This window comes from Pleurodeles waltl, chromosome 10, assembly GCF_031143425.1.
Source record: "Pleurodeles waltl isolate 20211129_DDA chromosome 10, aPleWal1.hap1.20221129, whole genome shotgun sequence".
In the NCBI taxonomy this organism is placed as follows: Eukaryota; Metazoa; Chordata; class Amphibia; order Caudata; family Salamandridae; genus Pleurodeles; species Pleurodeles waltl.
In genome coordinates, this window is record NC_090449.1 from 628206905 (window position 1) to 628224880 (window position 17976).

At 42.0% G+C, this 17976-nt stretch overlaps 1 protein-coding gene across 11 annotated transcripts in view; it reads right to left on the reverse strand.

Annotated features, from left to right (window-relative positions):
• The window catches only part of KMT2C (lysine methyltransferase 2C), a 1516687-nt gene that overhangs the window by 39161 nt on the left and 1459550 nt on the right, over window positions 1-17976 (reverse strand). For all 11 annotated transcript variants that reach the window (XM_069211124.1, XM_069211114.1, XM_069211120.1 and 8 more), the window contains 2 exons: window positions 14072-14188; window positions 7181-7254 (listed from right to left, as the gene is read on the reverse strand). In XM_069211124.1, coding sequence (XP_069067225.1) covers window positions 7181-7254; window positions 14072-14188 — 191 coding nt within the window. The remainder of the gene's footprint in view (window positions 1-7180; window positions 7255-14071; window positions 14189-17976) is intronic.

A 17976-nucleotide genomic window follows, 5' to 3' on the forward strand; every position in this document is an offset into this window, starting at 1 on the left:
CTCAATTTATTTGGCCTATGCAGCATTTCAACACCAAGGCTCTTAGGCAACATTGTCTACGCTTTTGTCATTCAATAGTATTTTAGACTTTGTACCTCATTTCAGAAGATTTGTGTATTGTAGGGCACAGCAACTCACCATGATGACTATTAGTTGTAAATGTGGACGATATAGGGGTATGAGGAAAAGGTCTGAATGCTACCATCAAAGGCATTGGCACTATACAATGGTAATCCGGTTGCAAATGGAAAGACAAATACCAGATGATTAATGGGCTTTCATTTGTGCCACACAGAGAGGGTTTCTCCTAATTAAAATAAAATTCATTTCATTTTTTACTGTGTCTGTATATTGTTTTGTTCACACTTACAAAAAAAGATGAACACGTTACAGCGGGAAACACCAGAGGTAGAACTCCTGTGCTCTCTATTAAAAAATTGTTGGTTAATTAAAACTAGAACTAACATGAGGCATCATAACTGCCCTATCTGATTTCTTTAAATCAATTTCTTTTTGGAGGTTTCTTTCTTGAGGTTTGTAAAAAAAAAAAATAAGTGAAAGAATCAAAATAACCCTCATTGCAGTAGACACAAATGTATTTACAAATGTGTAGTATAACTTTAGATCAATACAACAGGTCACAGCATAATACTGTACTTCAAATAACCTTTACCCACCAATTTCTACCACAAGGTTCAAATCTTTGGCTTACACCTATGGGGACGAGGCAGAATAAGCAAATGAACTTGTGAAAAGCTAACCATCACCAGTCAACCATACATGGAAAAACAAAGAAGGGGGCTCTTCTTTAGACTCGTCTATACAGGCAACTTGGAGTGTATCGAAGATCGGGCAGTACGAGGTATGTTATTCGTAAGGGGAATACAAAATTATTCACCATATAGCATTTTTCTTGTAACAAAAGGACCTCTATTATACTTGAAAGTATGTGTTAGGGTCATTAGATGATATATAATTTGTTCATGAGATGCTGTAAGGGCCATATTATGTAACCATTCATCAAAAGTGGGAGAAGTACGTTATTTCCTCTGTCACAGAAGGGACATCTTGGCAACCGCTAAAGCTGTGTCAAGCCATCTTTTCATGTGCTGTTTCATATCTGGTAGATCAAAATGCGTTCTGGAGTCACTTGAAAAGTTAATGTGTTGGTGGAGTTCATTGTGGGCATTACTCTGTACCAGGAAGGTTGGGGTGATGTAAAAGACCATATCACCCCTGACTGGTTTCCACATTTCCAGCAATCAGAAATATGGATGAGAATGGCTGTGTGCAATTTCTGAGGAGTCCAAAGCCAGTCATGAAACAATTCGAAGAAACTGAATTTCAGTCTTGCTTCCAAGGGTTCACTATCATGGCTTTCAAGCAGGTCAGCACAGTTTGACTCTGAGTAATCTTTCTCCGGTTTATAGTACCATGTAGCCTAAAGATGTTCACAAAGGGTTGGGAGTGGAGTTCTTCATGCAGTCTTTAACAGACCAGGAATGACCACCTTGTGACAGATCCATCTCTTGAGGTGCTCATGTACTGATAAGTCAGAGAGGTAGTCATCCAATGGAGAGAGGTCCTGGGTCAGAAAGTGTCTTAGCTGGATATACCTCTATCACGAGTCTAGGTGAAATTCATCCTGGAGCCTTTTCAAATGATTCATATACTTAGCAAGCAGTAGTTGACCCAGTCCTTAAAGGACCATTCTTTCCAAGCTACTGTGGTGTCATTGATTTCAACTGCAATGCTATTCCAGATTTGTGCTTGTCCATGCAGATACATGTGGGTCCTTGAGATGCATTTACATCTTTGTAAATCAAACTAAGATCAGCTTTTCCACCTATGGTGTACTGTTCTACTGTTGTCCAGCCCAGTTTTTCCATGTCTTTGGAAAAGAGGTGCACCAAATGCACAATGTGATGTGCCTTATAGTATAGGTCCATATCATGAAGATGCAACTTACCAGACATCATGTCTGTCTCCAACATGGAGACCTTAATGTGAGGCTTTTGGCTTCCTCAAATGTCGTCCTTGATCATTTTATCCAGTTTAAGTAGCTGCCATTTAAGAGGATCAGAAATATTCAAAATAAATAGTTAAATTGTAGTGCAGTTACCAATTTAATTGTTTGGACTCGTCCCCATAATGAATTGTGGGTCCTCTTTTTAAAGTCAAATAAAGGTTTAGCAAGTAAGAACTCCATGTTCTCTAAGACTGCAGTGGATAAACTGTTTCCAATATGGATGTCTAGATGTTTTATAGTGGGGGACGACCACTGGCATGTTAAGTTTTCTGTAACTGAGAACTGTGTTGTCTGATTTAAAAGTAAAGGTTTGCTTTTGCTGCATGTTGGATCTGGTACCCTTGGGGTGGATTTCCCCCTACCTTTATGCCTTCAACCATCCTGCTTTGCTGACTTTGTTTTTGGTGGTTTTCGGTCTCTGCACTCTTTACCACTGCTAAGCAGTGCTAAAATATTTGTGCTCGCCCCTTAAAGCATGGTAGAATTGCCTTACACCCAAAAGGCATATTTTAAAAGTTGGACATGTACTTTTGAGATTTACATGTCCTGATAGTGAGAAACTCCTAAATTAGTTTTTCACTAATGCAAAATCCTCTCAAGGTGTAGTCAGATTTTAAATTACAATTTTGAAAATGCCACTTTTAGAAAGTTGGCATTATCCTGCCTTAGCCATTTAATGCTTGCTGTCTGTTTCTGGATCACCCACCTGGGTGTCGCTGGCTTCATGTAGTCTCCCTAGGCAGCCACACACAACAGAGAGCTAGGTGTGCCTGGATGGGACATTAGTGGCAGGATGGGAGAGCAGAGCTGGGCACAGCCATACTTACACTTGAATAGGCTGTGTCCTGTCTCCACACAAAGGGCTGCATACCCTCTGTAGTTAGTCTGGAGTCAGGATAGGGAAGGCAGGGTGCAGAGGGTCTTCAAAGTGAAACCTCTAGAACTTCTTCCACTTCAAAGGAGGGGCCAGGTATAAATGTTGGACTCCAGACTCCAACTCCTAAGTACACTTCTGTATCTGTGTATACTCTGCCAGCAAGGGGGGTTGCTGGACTGCTGAAAGAACTGCCACTCTCCTGTTCGGAAGGACTGCAGCCCTACTGAGCTGACCTGCTGCCTTCTTGCCTGGGTGAGAAGGAGAAGATCTGCATCTGTGGAGCCCAGGATCCCTACACTGACTCCAAGGGTTAATTGGCTGGCCTTCTGACTAGAGCCTCAAGGCAAAGATAGCTCTAACAACCTTGGCCACAGCACCTTGACTCTGCCATTTTTTAGTCCTATCCTGTCAAGTGCTGCCACACCCCAGGCCAGGACCCTTGGAAATGGGACTGAACGAGCTATGAAAGTCTATTTGTGAATCCAGGTGGAACAATGCTTCTCCTCTGCTATGCAATTCCAAGCAGAACCAATGCATCGCCTCTGCTGTGAGGATTCTCTCAGTGCAAGAACTCCAAATTGACCTCATAGTCTGTATCTGAATCGCTGCTGTGCACAGCTTCACCGCTGCAGGCCCTTTCATTGCAAATCTCTTGAAGGCAGCCTTAACGACACAGGTTTTCACATACCAGGCTCGCAGCTCTTTGAACAGACGCAGCATCTCAACTGTGCAATGCATTCTCAATACCGGACTTTGCATCACAAGTCCTCGTTGATGGGATCCTAGACGACAATGCAGAACTTTGCATTGCAACTTTGCAGCTTCCTGAAACTGACGCATCGCCTCTGCTGTGCAACACATTCTTGATGCGGGACTTCGCAACACTCCACAACCAGGATTTATGGTACTCTTGTTCAGCGAGCCTAACAGGGTCCCTGTAACTACCCCACGCCCCATTGTGGTCTGCCTGAACTTGTGACATTGAGCCGATCTGGTGCAACCAGATAGCCACAGTTGTTGCTTTGTGCTTTTTAGTGCTATATTTACTGAAATTTCATACACGCATATCTCAGGTTCTAGTGAATGGAGTTTAGCTGTTTTGGTCCTGTTTTATTTAGGAAAATTTACTCTTTTTTTAAATTAGTGTGGGATTTTTCTTGTGTTGTGTTTCCACTTTATTACTGTTTGAAGTGCAGCATAAATACTTTACACATTTCCTCTACGTTAAGCCTGACTTCTCTATGCCAAGCTACCTGAAGGTTGAGCACAGGTTAATTTAGGGTTTACCTGTACCTCAACCTGACAAGGATTAAGGTGCTGCTTCAGTAGGGTTTCACCCCATCAACCAGTGACACAATTTCTCTCACTGCAATATACACTAGGAAAATTGTTTAAAAAGTGTTGACACACTATGAAAATTGGGTAGTGAGAATTATGGGTTCATGAAGAGCATTAAAGTGTTGTAAGCATAAAGGAGCAGTTTTATTTAATCAACTGCGGTCTGCATACCACTGATTAAAGCAGAAGCTCCACTTTTAGCTGCTAAGGGGTCTTTTCCAATTTTAAGGAAAGTAACAAAGTAATTACATTTATTTTGAACCAAATGCATCAAGCAAACACCACCGATGATACACCATTTCCTCACAAATTGTTTAAGAATTGAACCAGTAATTTGGTGGAACACTCCATCAAAAGCTACCTATTCAATGCCCAGTCTCCAATCCATTTGCCCTCATGTCTATTCATTTTTTTGTCAGGAATTGTACGAGTTCAGCAGTATTGTCAGGGACCCAGAAAAAATATTCTTTCTGGTTGTGATTGATTCTCACCTTTAGTGGATATAGCAGTGGGCAGCACACAGTTCTTTATTTACCTTAGCTGCTGACAATAGCCTGTCTTAGCCCCTCATGCCGTGACTCAGAACAGCATCATCTGTACAGCACCCTCATCCCCCAATTGGATGCCTTGTTGGCTCATTCTACGTGTCCAAATTCCAGAATTTAAATCATTCAGATCACCACAAAAAGTTCCCTCATGCTTTCCTTTCCCTAGTCCTTAGCTCCAGATAATGTTCACTCACTGATAGTGTGCACACTTTACCCACAGGAAGAATGAAGCATCTCTCAAACCAGTGATGGCAAGGTACTTTGACAGTGCCTCCTCTTTGAAGAACCTGCTGCCCTAATGCCTTAACACCACCAGATGTCACACTCTTAGCTCCCGCACCAAGCCTTCTTCCAGAGCTAAAGACCACGCCATGTTCCATTTAGTCCTTCCTCACTGTTTGATGGTCATGCACTTCTCAGTTTTCAAGACTTCATTGTTAATGGCCGAAGTCTCCGCTCATTAAATATGCTGTTCACTGTCTTCCAGCCGGGCACCTCTTGTCTTGTCACATACAGCCTGAATATGCACCAGAGGTCTGGCTCACCACATACCATGCCACACACTGAGCTGCAGAGGACAAAGATCATGCACTCAGTTTAGAGCAGAGCCTTGGGGCAGCTGGGACGCACGCTTTCAGAATAGAAGCTCAAACAAGTAGGAAGGCACTTTGACATTAGACCTCAACACTCAAGGGTCACTTTGGACTAACAGGTTATTGACCAGTAGATCATATCCCTGCTCCACCTCGTTTTTCCAGTTTTACCACCCATGCTCTAAACAATGTACATTCTCTCTATGAACATCATACAACTGGAATGTCACACTGTCTTAGTCTTTTCATATCACCAGCACTGTACATACTTTTTTATCATGTGTTTAAGAAGGGTTAATCTCTCTTTTCCAATGTGCCCTCATGGAAGTCCGAGAAATACATCAGTCTTGGTGGAGGGCTAACAATGCTTCCTAAATAGTTTTTTAAAAATAAGCACATAGGATTTACTTAGATAACTGCACAAACTACACCAAGGTGTGCTGGACTATTGGTTATATAGTCATCAAGAAACCGTTTCAGTAGCCTTCACCTGCAAGTGCTTTTCTATGTGAAAAGGTTCTCAAGAGACTGGTAAACAAGACTGAGCTGTGCTTTCTCTGCTGCCAAATATGATATCTCTTGGGAAATAGCACAGATATTTACTAACATGCAGAAGTATTTAACATCTAATCGTCTTCCATCTCTCCCAAATCCAATCCTGATTTAATGACAATGCTGACCAAGTATCTGTCATCTAGAATAATATTAATATACTTTTATTAGACATTATTCAAGAACAAACAATCTGGGCAATTTACAAATGTTATATTACAACCGATTCTTTCTTTTTTTAGGCATCATCTTTTATCTGGTAACACTACCATTGGTTTAAGATTTATGCAACATCTCAAATTTTACCATAACATTCAGTAATGTTTTATAATTATAAATTCAACGTGATGAAAAAATACAAAATCTAGTGGTGAGTATTATTTACCTGATCCTCTGCATTTACTTGCCCTTTTTTACCATCAAACCTTTGCTGATTTTAACGACTTATGAAATAATCAATGCAGCACCGAAGAGTTGAGGTTTTTGGCAAATATGTGCGGGAATCTGGTTATTGTACATTGATGCCGTTAATGTGATAAGCAACTACGAGTCTCTCAAGATGCAAACAATGGTGATCAAAGAGAACATATGCGTCATTCATTAGGTCGAGCATAGCAGCACGCAATCGCTGCTTTTCTGACATGTTGGTATGTATCTGGGTTTTTAACCACACCCACCGCATGCCCATCACCATCACTTGTTTGTGGGCTTGCCTTTCAAAAATCTTATCTTTCCGTTGGTAACTGCTTTACCTTTGTCCCTCCCCTTAGGGCGGTTTTGTTACCGTCTTGGCCATCGACCCTGTTACATGGATAACTGCATTTTTGCTGATAACTTTGACAGCGAGCAAACTTCTTTTTCTTTTTGTCTCTCTCTTCACTCTCACGGCGGCACTTTGAATCAACTGTTTTACTTTTTATTTTCAGTTTGCATGGCAACAAAAGTTCAGTTAGTCATTTTCAATGCAAATAGCTCTAACTCGAGCAAACGCAAGACCCATTGCATTGCAAGTGCTTGGTTTTTTTTTAACGTAATGTTCACACCGGCCCTTTTAGGCATCACTTGTTTACAACTTCTGCTAATGAAAAAAAAGAACTGCAATATAAAGAGGTGATGCTACTACAAGAGGACACTTTTTATTGAGGATTAAATGCATAAAAAAAAAAAAAAAAAAAAAAATCAAATGGTGTAAGAAGACCGTGATTCTATCACAAAAGGCCACAGAGCTCCACACTGCACTCACCTTGCTGGGCCACCTGTTAAAGTTGCATCAATAACATGGTCATTGTCCAAGCGGAACATATACACTCCACGATTCTGAAAATGACAAACAAAGTTAAAAAACCTATGTACTCCCACAGCCAACACATATAGGTTTAATGTGCTAACATGCAGCATAAATACATTACTGCTGGAAACATTTAGCCAACAAAAGGTTGTCTATATTAAAGCACAATTTTTCAATGAAACCCTGTTTTTGTTACTATGTCAAATTTCAAATGACAAGAACACATTATTTATAATCCTTCTTTAGATTCCATGACATTGAAGACTCTCTTGTCACCCACCTTTCTTTGGCAAAGGAAAGAAACAAAAGCACTGGCAAAGCCAACAGGTCTTGCCTAAGGGACAAACTGGCTTTGCCAATGCTTTTGGCAATGCTGAACAACATCAATAGGAGCAATGCTTTATGCTAGTGTGGTTTAATATCGAAAAATAAAAATGTAATGACAAGGTCGCTGTTGATGGATGTGTCATTCTGTAGACATGCACATTCGTCATTATGCATGCACACACCTACCGACTGGTGTAATCATCATTTTAGTTTTTAACTGACTGATGAAAGATTGCAGACACATGTTACAGTGGTCAATAAGAATGACCCTAGAAATTATAAACTCACAAAAACACTTTTGTGGAGGTCCAGCACAAATTTGCAGCTCATCTCAGTTGCAAATCTCCCAAGCTGTCATGTTCGCTGCTTCTCTGAAGGTTGCTGTTTAATACTTCCCACACTTGTTTGTTCTAGTAACTGCTTGCTGTCCATGCGGTAATGTATATCATAAACTATTTCTTGTGGATTCTCAGAAGACAGCTAGGACTGAGTAGCCAACTAAGCACAGTCAAATTACAAGGGCCGAACTAGAGGCATAACACAGGAATTCAGAGCTCTGCTGAAATTATGGCACTGAGAAACCCCTATAACTATGCTATTTATATGTATTTTTTTGGTAAAATTAAAAGGCCTGTATGGTGTCCAAGAAGAGCCTGAGTGGAGAGCTTATAGAATCCAGGAACACAGTGACAGTATCGAAAACGTAGGAAAGCACAGTGTGATATAAAAAAATGTGCTTGTTCCACTAGGCTGCTAGGACCTGTAGGTCAATCTTGCAAGCAATGTAATGGTAAGAAACAAAAATAAGAATAATGCTAAAGAGCAAGTAACATACTTCAGTAACGCGTTTTCTGGTGGATAGACTATCTAACGCCCAAGTTCCTCATCTTTAGAATGTCCCCAGGTACCAGATTGGATCCAGAAGATTATTCAGCATAGCCCATGCAGTCCGGCAAGTGGAGTTGTGTAGCTGTGCGTCAACCTCTATGTGCCCCATTAGTGATGGTCGAAGTTGCATATAAGCACCAACCTAGCACGCTGACATCAGTTAGTTTCTTTCTTGACACTGTCTGTGCCCTCTGACACTCAGCCAAAAACCAATTATCTGTGCCAGCCTACAGATCTAAAATGTGGGACCTTTTTAGATGAAAACGAGGCCACTTAACAGAACGGGGAGAAGGAAGGGTGGTGAGGAATCTGTAGTTACCTAGAGTATCTACCACAAAGAGCATTATCTATAGTAAGCAACTTGTTCTTTTGATGAATGTTACTAACCGCAGTTTCATCACCTTTAGAATGGGTACCTTGGGAGGCAGTACCTTCCAAAGTGGTGGGTCTGTGGAATGGCACAAATTTAAAAATCTCTGCAGAACTGAGTGGGCGGGATGGCCTTCTTATTGGACCTGGCTGTCAAGGCAATAATACTTTGTGAATGTATGTACTGATGCTCATGATGTGACCAAAAAATATTCAAGACTGTCTGCTTCATGGCCTGCACTTAGCTGGTTCTAATTCATAAGGCTATCCACCTGGTAAAGTCCTTTTCTGTACTGTCTTGGCTTTGTTTACCCAATTTATCTTTGTTGCGATCAATGTGAAAACTCAAAGCTCTTTTTGGGTTACCTCCTATTTAGAGGGATGAGATGGAGGAATCAATGTCTGAAGTGTGATTGACTGTCTAACATGAAAAGGAGTCACAAGCTTTGGCAGAAAGGCCACTCTTGTCCTCAACTCTAGTTTGTCCTGAAAGGTGGCATAGGACAGCTGGATTTAAAGAGCCCAATGCTCACTCATGTGGCAAGCTGAAGTTATTGTGAAGACAACGATAGTCTTCATAGATAGGAGACGTAGAGAGCAGCTTTGTATTGTCTCAAATGGGGTGCACATCAGAGAAGTGAGGACTAAATTAAGTTCTCACTATGACATCACTAAGGGTTTGGGCGGAAACATGTCTAAGCCTTTAAGAAATCGCATGACATTATATATACAAGAATAGCTGGTCCAAAAACAACCTTTAATAGTGCCCACAGAGTCAATCAATCAATCAAACATTTCTAGAGTGCGGCAAGTCACCCGTGAGGGTCTCAAGGTACTCGTGCTGTATACTGCTGCATGGAAGTATGATAATTTGAACATCCAGGTTTTAGTTCCCTTCTGAATCACTGAAGTGACGGTGCGGTCATGAGGTGCAGGGGGAAGATGCTCCAAGCCTTGGTAGCCAGATGCCAGAAGAAGCGCCCTCCGCTTTTGGCACAACAGATCCGTGGGGTGTCTGCAAGGGAGAGGGAAGCTGATCAGAGGTGTCTGGCTGGTTGGTGGAAGGTCAAGAGTTTGTTGATGTATGCCTGTCCTTCATTGTGCAGGGCTTTGTAGACGTGGGTCAGCATCTAGAATTGTCATCTCTTCTGAATCAGGGGCCAGTGTAGTTTGAGATGGGGTGTGATGCTGGTCCTTCTGGGGAGGTTGAGTATGATTCTTGCTGCTGAGTTCTGTATTATTTGGAGTCTCTTGAGGAGGCGTGCGGGGATCCTTATGTTAAGTGTGCTCCCATAGTCTAGCCTGCTGGTTACAAGGGCTTGTGTGATGGTTCATCTGGTGCTGACTGGGAGCCATCTGAAGATCTTGCGGGCATGCATTGGGTGTGGAAGCAGGAGGATGAAACTGTGCTGACTTGTCTATTCATGGACAGATTGCTATCCAGGATGATGCGAACGTTGCATGTGTGGTCTGATAGGTTGGGGGAGAATGGAAGGTTGGGGGGAAGGGGAGGGTTGGTTCTGAGCTCTACAGGCCACCATGTGTCAGTCCATAACTAGGTGTTGTTCCCAAAGATGAGGACTTCTGTTTTTTCAGAGTTGAGTTTGAGACAGTTGTCCTTCATCCAGCCTTCTCATTATGCATCTGTGGGAGTTAGCGTTTGTGGTGGAGGGATCTTCAGACAGTGAGAGGATGAACTGTGTGTTGTTGATGTAGGAGATGATGTTGAGTAAGTGTGATATAAGAGTGACGGCAAGAGGGGTACATGTAGGTGTTGAAGAGGGTTAGGCTGAGGGAGTCTGATCCAAAAAAATCATTGGAGAGCATCTTCTAAGTAAAGATACTGTTTGGTAAAGACCAGAATGAACTGGGACTAGCCATGTCAGAACTGTTCCAAGATGTGACTATGGCCAAAACAAAACAAATTTGGTTCGGAGTTGGACACGGCAATAGGAACAGCATCAGGCAGGTGCTTTTGTGGCAGCAACCAGAATGAATCCTGGCATCAGGTGTGGAGTTGGCTCAGGAGTCCAAGTGGGTTCAAGAGGCACATGTTGCCGAGGACAGATTCGCTGGCGATAACCCAACTGGAATCCTCTGTGGATCCTTAAGGCTCAAAGGCGCACCAGGCGAAAACGTGAAGGTGTCAATGATTAATAACAGAAGTTCATTGAAAACCCTGCTGCTGAAGGCACTGTAAATTCAGGGAGCAAGATGGCAGTGCACGCTGACGTCCTTACAACTTCAGAAACAGAATTGTGGGACAGGGATGAGTCCAACTTAGCCTTCAACGTAGCAGAGGACTTGGACCGCAACGATGACGTGACACAAGAATGGCCATGAGAGCAGGAACAGGTCTGTGACTTCAGACTGGGCTTACGCTCCTTTCTTCAGTGTTCAGTGACATACAGCTTCACTATCCCATATAATATATGGGGTAATTAGCAGTGGATTGTGAGGGTGCAGGTTATAGTTACCTTTGGACACAAGTTATAGTCATTTGAAATAACTAACTATAACAGCTGAATTTCTATGGTTTTGTGTGTATAAATTCTGATCCTAGATATAATGTCCCTCTAACCTTTGTTTTTTAATTGAACTTCTAAGATCCTTTAAAATTCCGAACTATAATGTCCCTGTAACCTTTTTTTTTCAGTGAATTTCTAGTTTTTTTTTTTTTTTTTAAGGTGGGGTGTGGTGATATTTGGCAGCAGGGCCTAGCCAACCCCCCACATGCATCCAACCCTCTGCCACGCACACCCACACCACAATGAAAAAACAAGGAGAAGGCACTTAAAAACAGGGGAAATAGCTAAGAAACATCTGTGAAAACGAGGGAAAAGCAATGAGAAGGCAGTGAAAACAAGTGAAAAGCAATGAGAAGGCAGTGAGAACAAGGGTAAAGCAAGGAGCGGGCACACAACAAACGGTGGTAAAAGCATGGAGTGAGCAGTAGAAATGCAGGAAAAGGAAAGAAAAGGCACAAGAAACAGGGGAAAAAGCAAGGAGAAGTCCCAAACAAAAGCGATGAAGCAGCACAGAGAGAGATTTGCCTTTTAAAAAAATTAAAAAAATGTTGCAGCAGTTTCATTGCCATTTTGCAGCAAAGTTTTTAAAAATAAATAAACAAACAAACATTTTTGTCCCCCCGTGGGGTCCCTGTAGGATTCCACCACCTGGCTTAGGGGGTCAGGTTATTCCAATCCTGCCACTTCAGTTTTTTCAGCTGAGTTTGAGTCCCAAGGTGGCAGCAAGGACTTCCTTGTTGAAGTGCTGGCAGCCAATCAGATCTCAGCATGAGATCTGTGAGATCCGCTTTGCTAGATATACAAATTTATTTTTCCGTTACTAACTCCAAAACCACTTAATGGATTTACAGCAAAGTACAAAAAGGACTCTTTCTGGAGCACGAGCTAGCTTTCTGCCAAATTTGGTGTAATTCCATCCAGCTGTTTGGGCTGTAGTGGTGTCTATATCCCGTATGGGAAACTGCATGGGAAAAACACATTTTGAGACACACCCTTTTTCTCGGCCCCTGTTTGATGAATCACCCAAAACTTTCATGAAAGCAGCTGCAATGAGCCGAATACTAGTTAAGAAAATTTTGTGACAATTCGTCAAGCGGTGTCAAGTAACTGGCAAAACAGAATGCACTTTTCCTATGGAAACTAGGTCCTAAATATAACTGCCTAATGGTGACCGCATATATGTGTGTGTGAGTATATATATATATATATATATATATATATATATATATATATATATATATATATATATATATATATATATATATATATCTATCTATATATATATAGACAGATATTTTTCAACGTGTATAGATTTGTCTTTATATTTCTATATATGCACCGGACCTCAGATAGCGAACCTGCCAGGTTATTTTGTAAGGTAAAATGACACCTCAAAACCCCTAGAACACATAAAATTTGGACAGAGATGCTTGAAACATCATACTGTAAGTCTGCTGTTGCCTACGTTTAGAACTTCAATTGCTCCAGCTTAAAGGTATTGAGACATACTAGACAAGTAGCAAACTGGCTAACACCTACTATAGTGACAGGGCCTCCCAATCAAGGGCATGCCCTGCCAAACCCTTACCATATGGAAACTCGGACACCAGCTTCAAATACAACTTCACAATGCCAAGCCAGCTATAGCACACTGACGATAGGATGGACAGGAGCAATGACAAACTTAAGTCCTGTGCATATGCACCAAAACTGCAACACAGTGGAGAACAATGAAACCATGGAACAAGGACTCACACCTTAACAAATTAATTCAGTTCTTTCTGTGATGAGTAATACTATAAAAAAACTGTACGAAACACAGACTGGGAAATAAGGTCAAGAAAAAAACAAATTAAAATCAAGCCTTCCAGAAACTGAAAGGAAGCTACCATGGTCTCAGACTGTTGTGTGTAATGCATTTTAAAAACATATTTTATGCTCCCCGAGACCATCCATCATGCATTTGGGACCTTCGCTTGGAAGCTGCAAAACAAATGCTGGAATCGGGAAAGTTACATCAGAAACATTAAGTGCTACAGCTTGATTCTGGGTTTGGGAGAAGACCAACAACGTGAAATAGAAAACAGGTTAAGATATTTGCTTATGACTACAGATAAATTGGTTATATTTGTAATGACCAATGGTGTGGATATGTAAACAGGTTTGAAAATGACAGGCATTTTCCATCGCCAGAAGTAACAGCCCAAACAAAAACACTAAATTTAAAATGAAAGACACTTCATAGAGACAAAAGAGGACTGGAGACATTCTTAATTTCTAGGCAAGCTTTATAATGAGACAAAATACAAGTACCAAACTCAGCAAGGTATGTAATTATATGTCAGAGAAATTATGGGGGATATTCTAACTTTGGAGGAGGTGTTAATCTGTCCCAAAAGTGACGGAAAAGTGACGGATTTACCACCAGCCGTATTACGAGTCCATTATATCCTATGGAACTCGTAATACGGCTGGTGGTATATCCGTCACTTTACCGTCACTTTTGGGACGGATTAACACTCCTCCAAAGTTAGAATAACCCCCTATATTTTTTATACATTAAGATTAACAAATTTTTTCTAATGATCAGCATAAGCTTAATTGGACCTAATTACCTACCAATACAATATGTTTATCAGAAACCCTGAAATTTTATATTTTAAGTATTTAATACTTCTTGAGGACAAAAATCATCACTTAATTCAAATATAGATAAATATATGTTTAAATATACCTGAGATTCATAAAGCTTCTCTTTCCTGTTGGCTACTTCATTGCGGATGATTGTTCCAATATATTCTATCACCATGGTGTGCTTTTCAATATCTCGTGCAGCATATAATCCCAAACCCTACAATACCAACAAAGTATATTTAGAATTGTGCCATCTACATTTTACTACCATTTATTTCCATTTAACTATCGTAACAAAGTGCATGAATTAAACTTACATAATCTATAAAGGACTGAGTTGTTGGTACCTGCTAATTAGTATTTTTTAAACATTAGGCATGGTAATATAACACCCTTAAATATGCATTGGCAAAGCCAATTGATCCAGAGTTGGCCGTTAGCCTTTTGACTTTTAAAAAGTGATAAAACGTGAATGTTTAAAGAAAAAAAAACATTGCGGCAACTGCTCAGCCCTCATCACAATGGAAAAAAAGAATAATATTGTGTTTGTTCTTAAAAAAATTAATTGCCATACTACTCCCTAAAGGATATCACTGCAGATCTGCTGAAAGAGAACAACACCGCCACTCACAATGAAATGACCCAATGAGCCTTGCTGTGCGCTGTAGTGGAAAAACGTTAATAACAATTACTGACCAATGCATGAAGAGGGATATATATATAATATGTATGTACATGGGCAAATCTACTGGACTGTAGCCATCTGTTCATAGCATGTAGTGCTACTAATTCCCACGCTCTTTATACTCCTGCCATCTAGTGTTGGGGTCGGACGTTTGTAAGTGTTTTTCTTTGAAGACTTTTAAGTCACTAGACCTGTTGTGACTTCTCCCTTGACCCAGAATGCATCAGTACAAAGGCTCCACTTTAGATTTGCAGGAAGGGCAAGTAGTGTAAGTGGAGTGATATAAGTCATAGAATGATAATGCTCATGATAAGAGATAAGCTGAATATTTGTAAACATGTGTAAATCTACACCACTACACACTACGAAAAGATGGCGCTAGGAAAGTAGCCTTTTCTGTTCATGGCATGAACTATAAGAGCAGTCCTTTGTGAAAGGGGGGGGGGGGCGCTTGGCAGCAGAGGCTTGAAACAATATCCTTAAAACTACCAAAGGGGCATGGTCTGGGAGCTGATAAGAGTTAGGTGCTGCATCAGTGAACTCCTGAAGGCCACGCCACCACCAAGCTCATCTGCCAACAATCCGACTCACAAGGTGGCCCACCTAAAGTACCGGAGCAGCCCCTGCACACTCACTCTAGACACTCCTCAGCCCTTTTGGATACCTAGGCAGGGGAGTGGATGGAGGAGGGGGGGGTTAAAAAGGGATGCATTGGTTCTCTGCAGCATTGGGTGTTACCGCACTGTGAAAAATGGTTGTGCCTAGGACGGACTCCTGAGCCCCTTGCAGACTCTGTTGAATGTTGTGGAGGGTAACTGAGGGTCCTCCAGTGGTAAGGGGTGGCCACCCCTTCCTTTCTAACACCATTTTGGCAGACATAAAAGACACTAGGGAAAACCTGGTACACAAGTTAGACTCCATGGTGATAGACCTGGGCAGTCGCAGAGATGACCACCGAAAGGTGTCTGAGCACTTGTCGATGATGGAGTCCATGCTTGGGACCTCATCTGGGAGGTAGGCTGCCACCAGGTCGCCCGTGTCAAACTTTAGCACCTGGTTCAGGATAGTGGTTTGGCACCTCCCTAATTCGAGGCATACTATCTGGCGGCCCAATTGCAGTGGGTAATCAGGTGGGTGGATGCTGAGTTTTGGGGTTACCCGTTTTTGGAGGGGGTGCACCGGCACTGCCCTGGTTAACGCAGCTCCTACTGGAACCTAAAAGGGTCTGGGCAGAACCCTGCACCCTGTAGCCAGTGGCCAAGTACTGGTGGGTGCGGTATTTGCAGAAAACGGGGTTGGCCACCCCCTACACCTCTGGCTTTGTCTCTCCAGTGGTTGGTGTGCTTTCAACCATGGGATGCGGCTTCCCAGTTGGGAAAGTGGGTGGCTCTGGTGACGACTGGTGAGCTGTATGAAACTGGGATCCTTCTGTCCTTTGAGGACCTACAAGTGATGGACGATTTGCCAGCGAGTCACTATCTCTTCTTTGGCTCACTGACATGTTGTCGATGGCAATAGAGGCAGGAGGAACCACCCTCCCTACAGGGCTGCCATATCTTAGGTACATCCTCTGGTAGATACCAGGCAATCACTGGACCGTATGCAGCAATCTGGGTGCACACAAGTGTTCCTCTTCGCTCCCTCAGGGACCTGGGCTGCTGATATCGGCACTCCTAATGCTGACGCGGACTTGGCTAAACTCCTGGCTGGGATCTCCTGGGTTTCCTGAAACGGTTGTTTCAAACTTATCAATTTTTATTACCTTCATAGAGCATACCTTACCCCTGCGAGGATTAACACATTCTTCCCGGGAGGCAGCTTGCAGTGCCCCAGATTAAACTTAGTAGATGCAGTTCCCTTCATGTTAAGGAGTTCTGGACGTGGGCAGTAGCTCTTATTAATAAAGTTGTGGTGTGTTCATTGCCTGTGGTGCAAGCAGCCAACCTGTTGGAGCTGTTCCAGAGGCCAGCTAACCACAAAGTTACCAGGAGGTTTATAAAGAATGCTTTGATACTGGCAAAATACCAGATTCCACTTAACTGGAAAAATATACAGTCCCGCAGATCTTCCAATGGATGGCGGAGTTGCAGAAATTGGCAAACTATAAGAGTGCAAAGCTGCTCTGAGAATCCAAGAGGGGACAAAGCTCATTAGAGGTGGCTAGGGACGTATTTCTGGAGAAGCTGAAGCCTGGGGAGGCAGGCTCAGTGGCTGCTCACCACCCTTCGGACCCACCAACCACCGCAAATGCCCAGGAGTATGCTGTGGCATAATTGCTTCTACCAGCTCCCTTCTTATTTTACTTATTCGACATTGGTGTCCCCTTGGACAGGTAGCTTGTGGAGGTAATCTCATTTGAGTGAATGCTGTGATTGCTTCCTTCAGACTAAGCTATGGGGTGCAGGAAAGGGGGGGGGGGGGGGGTAACTGTATTGATTGATTTGTTCCATAGTGTTTGCCGAGTATGCTGTCTTCACCGCTCATTTTTTTAGTGTGACCTACCACTATCAAGAGATCGAAATGTCTTATCTGCTTCTCTGTTACTGTTCTTGTACTGTGGATGTAATGAAAACAGCTCATAAAATATGTTGAAAAACAAATCCTTAAAACTGATTGGCCTACTAGTACTTGCTGAAGTGCAAGCACATCTACATAGTAATGTGTAGTGAAAGTGTGGTGTAGACCAAGAAGTAGCTTTACGAAAATACACGCTAGGATTATTTTCTGTTTAAAAAAAAAAAAAAAAAAAAAGTGTTGCTCCTTTCTTATGTGTAGAGTGCACCTTTGGGGGCACTGGCAATGTGAGTTTTGTTCCACCAATGTAGTACATTAGGGCTTTTATATGGGCAGAGAGTATGTAGCTATTGACTCCGGGGATGGAAAAAAACAGACTGGTGGCACAATAATTTTGTTGATGTGAAAAGAGGATACAAGCATGGGTAAGAATTTAGGGTTACTTTGAAGGTCTACCCTATCTTTATACACCCAAATGTAGGATTCTCAAATTGTAAGAGCCAGAGGCACACCAATATGTATGAGGGAAGGTTTTGCTATTAAAAATGCCATGTTCCAAAATATGAACAGCAACAGACAAGAGTAAGAGGTTCAAAGTGGAATCCCAGGAGACATACAAGTACACGGTTCCCTGCAGGGGCATGAAGTGTTTTATGAGGAACAGTCTGTTTTAACTGTCCATGAATGCTTTATTGAAAAGGAAACAAGATAGATTCATGTTGTCTATTTTAAATGTATCCTGCAATTGCACTAAGATGTAAATGTACTGATGTACTGATGTGTTTGTTAGTCCCATATTGTAAAGA